At 37.6% G+C, this 1,427-nt stretch overlaps 1 protein-coding gene across 1 annotated transcript; it reads right to left on the bottom strand.

Moving 5' to 3' along the window:
• Nucleotides 26-1,181, bottom strand: LOC104699145. The gene is made up of 4 exons (XM_019246540.1): nt 934-1,181; nt 570-837; nt 349-488; nt 26-252 (listed from the first exon to the last, which is right to left on the bottom strand). The coding sequence occupies exons 1-3, from the start codon at nt 1,162-1,164 to the stop codon at nt 376-378; spliced, it is 612 nt and encodes a 203-aa protein (XP_019102085.1). The 5' UTR covers nt 1,165-1,181; the 3' UTR covers nt 26-252; nt 349-375.

Below are 1,427 nucleotides of genomic sequence, written 5' to 3'. Positions count from 1 at the left end.
TTCAAGTGTGTCTTGAGGAGTAACATCAACATAACGGAGAATGTCATTGAAGATAACATAAGACCCTTTTTGACAACCTGCCACATAGAAAAATTGCAAAAACTTCCTCTCTGTTTTGTCGTCTAGAGTCACGGAACCGCAAACCATGATAAACATTCTATCTTTAAAAGATCTGCAAATCTGGTAATCCAAACTATTCAGTACAAAGTTAGAAGCTCTCTTATGCTCATTAGCGACCCTCTTGTTGATGGCCTGCAACAAAAAATTGTAAACTTATATTCCATCAAAAACTGTTTCAAAATTTTTCTAGAAATACATTGGAATAGGATCCGAGCTTTTGCAACTTACATCAAGGCCTGGCATATCAACCATTGTTCAACCAGACGTCGAAGTCGGTCTGCTCGTAACACTTTCATTGACATACATCAAACCAACTTCTTCACGCATAGGCAACTCGTAATAAACTTTGACAAATCCAGCTGCAAATTCTGCATATATAGTCACACCAAAACTAATAAAGTTTTGTAACTTTTTATATTGAATCAAACACAACTTATATAGCTATTTACCGGATTCAAGAACGGAAGGTATCGCTGGTATTGAGTCAACATAGCGGAGGATATCATTGACGATAGCATAAGACCTATCTTGACGACGTGCTAGATACAAAGATTGAACAAATCGCCTCCTCAGTTGTTTGTCTTTACAAGTCAAGAAACCAGTAACCATGGTAAACACACCATCTTCAGAACTAGGATTGCAACTCTGAGCGGCGAAACTCATCACATTAATCGAAGCACCTTCATAGTCGCAGGAAACTATTTGCTCCTGAATTGCCTACATAATCAAGATCAACAATCTTTTTGTTTCAGCACAAACATGCATCAAACAAACAAAAAAAAAACAGAAACTAAGAGAAATTTTGTATTTTACCTCAGGCGATGTGAAAGACATCATTGTACCATCGGGACCAGGTCTACTCATAACACTGTCGTCGGCATACCACATCATGTGAACTACGTCGGGATAAACTCCTAGGTTGAGGAAGTAAGATTGGAGAAAGCAATTGGCTAACGCTTCGGAAGTATTTAAATTCATGAAGTGAGATTGAATAAAGCCATTCGCTGACAATACTGACGGATCAACTTCTTTCATGGAATCCATATGATCTGCACTCGGAAGCCCTAAGAAAAGTCGAAGAAGGAATACCAAAAAAAACAAACAAACCCTAGATATTAGATATATCAAAAATCTATCTCTCCGGAACAAACGTATCTCGTGAATTGTATTAAGTCTCTCTCTTGAGTCTTGATCAATCGCTGTTGATTGAGAAATTTAAGGAATCACTGGAGACGGCAGTTGTGAGACGGTTTATAAATTTGGAAACCTACACGTTTCGATTCAACTTCTTTATTTATGGATCAGTT

Source organism: Camelina sativa, chromosome 6 (genome assembly GCF_000633955.1).
Source record: "Camelina sativa cultivar DH55 chromosome 6, Cs, whole genome shotgun sequence".
Lineage (NCBI taxonomy): Eukaryota > Viridiplantae > Streptophyta > Magnoliopsida > Brassicales > Brassicaceae > Camelina > Camelina sativa.
This window is presented reverse-complemented; position numbering and strand designations above follow the sequence as displayed.

Bases quoted from the DNA above. Each gene is read 5' to 3' on its own strand.
- LOC104699145 (XM_019246540.1), bottom strand. From the start codon at position 1,164: ATGGATTCCATGAAAGAAGTTGATCCGTCAGTATTGTCAGCGAATGGC. The intron at 838-933 runs GTAAAATACAAA...TTGATTATGTAG, and splicing joins TGTCTTTCACATCGCCTGAG to GCAATTCAGGAGCAAATAGT. The intron at 489-569 runs GTAAATAGCTAT...CTATATATGCAG, and splicing joins ACCTTCCGTTCTTGAATCCG to AATTTGCAGCTGGATTTGTC.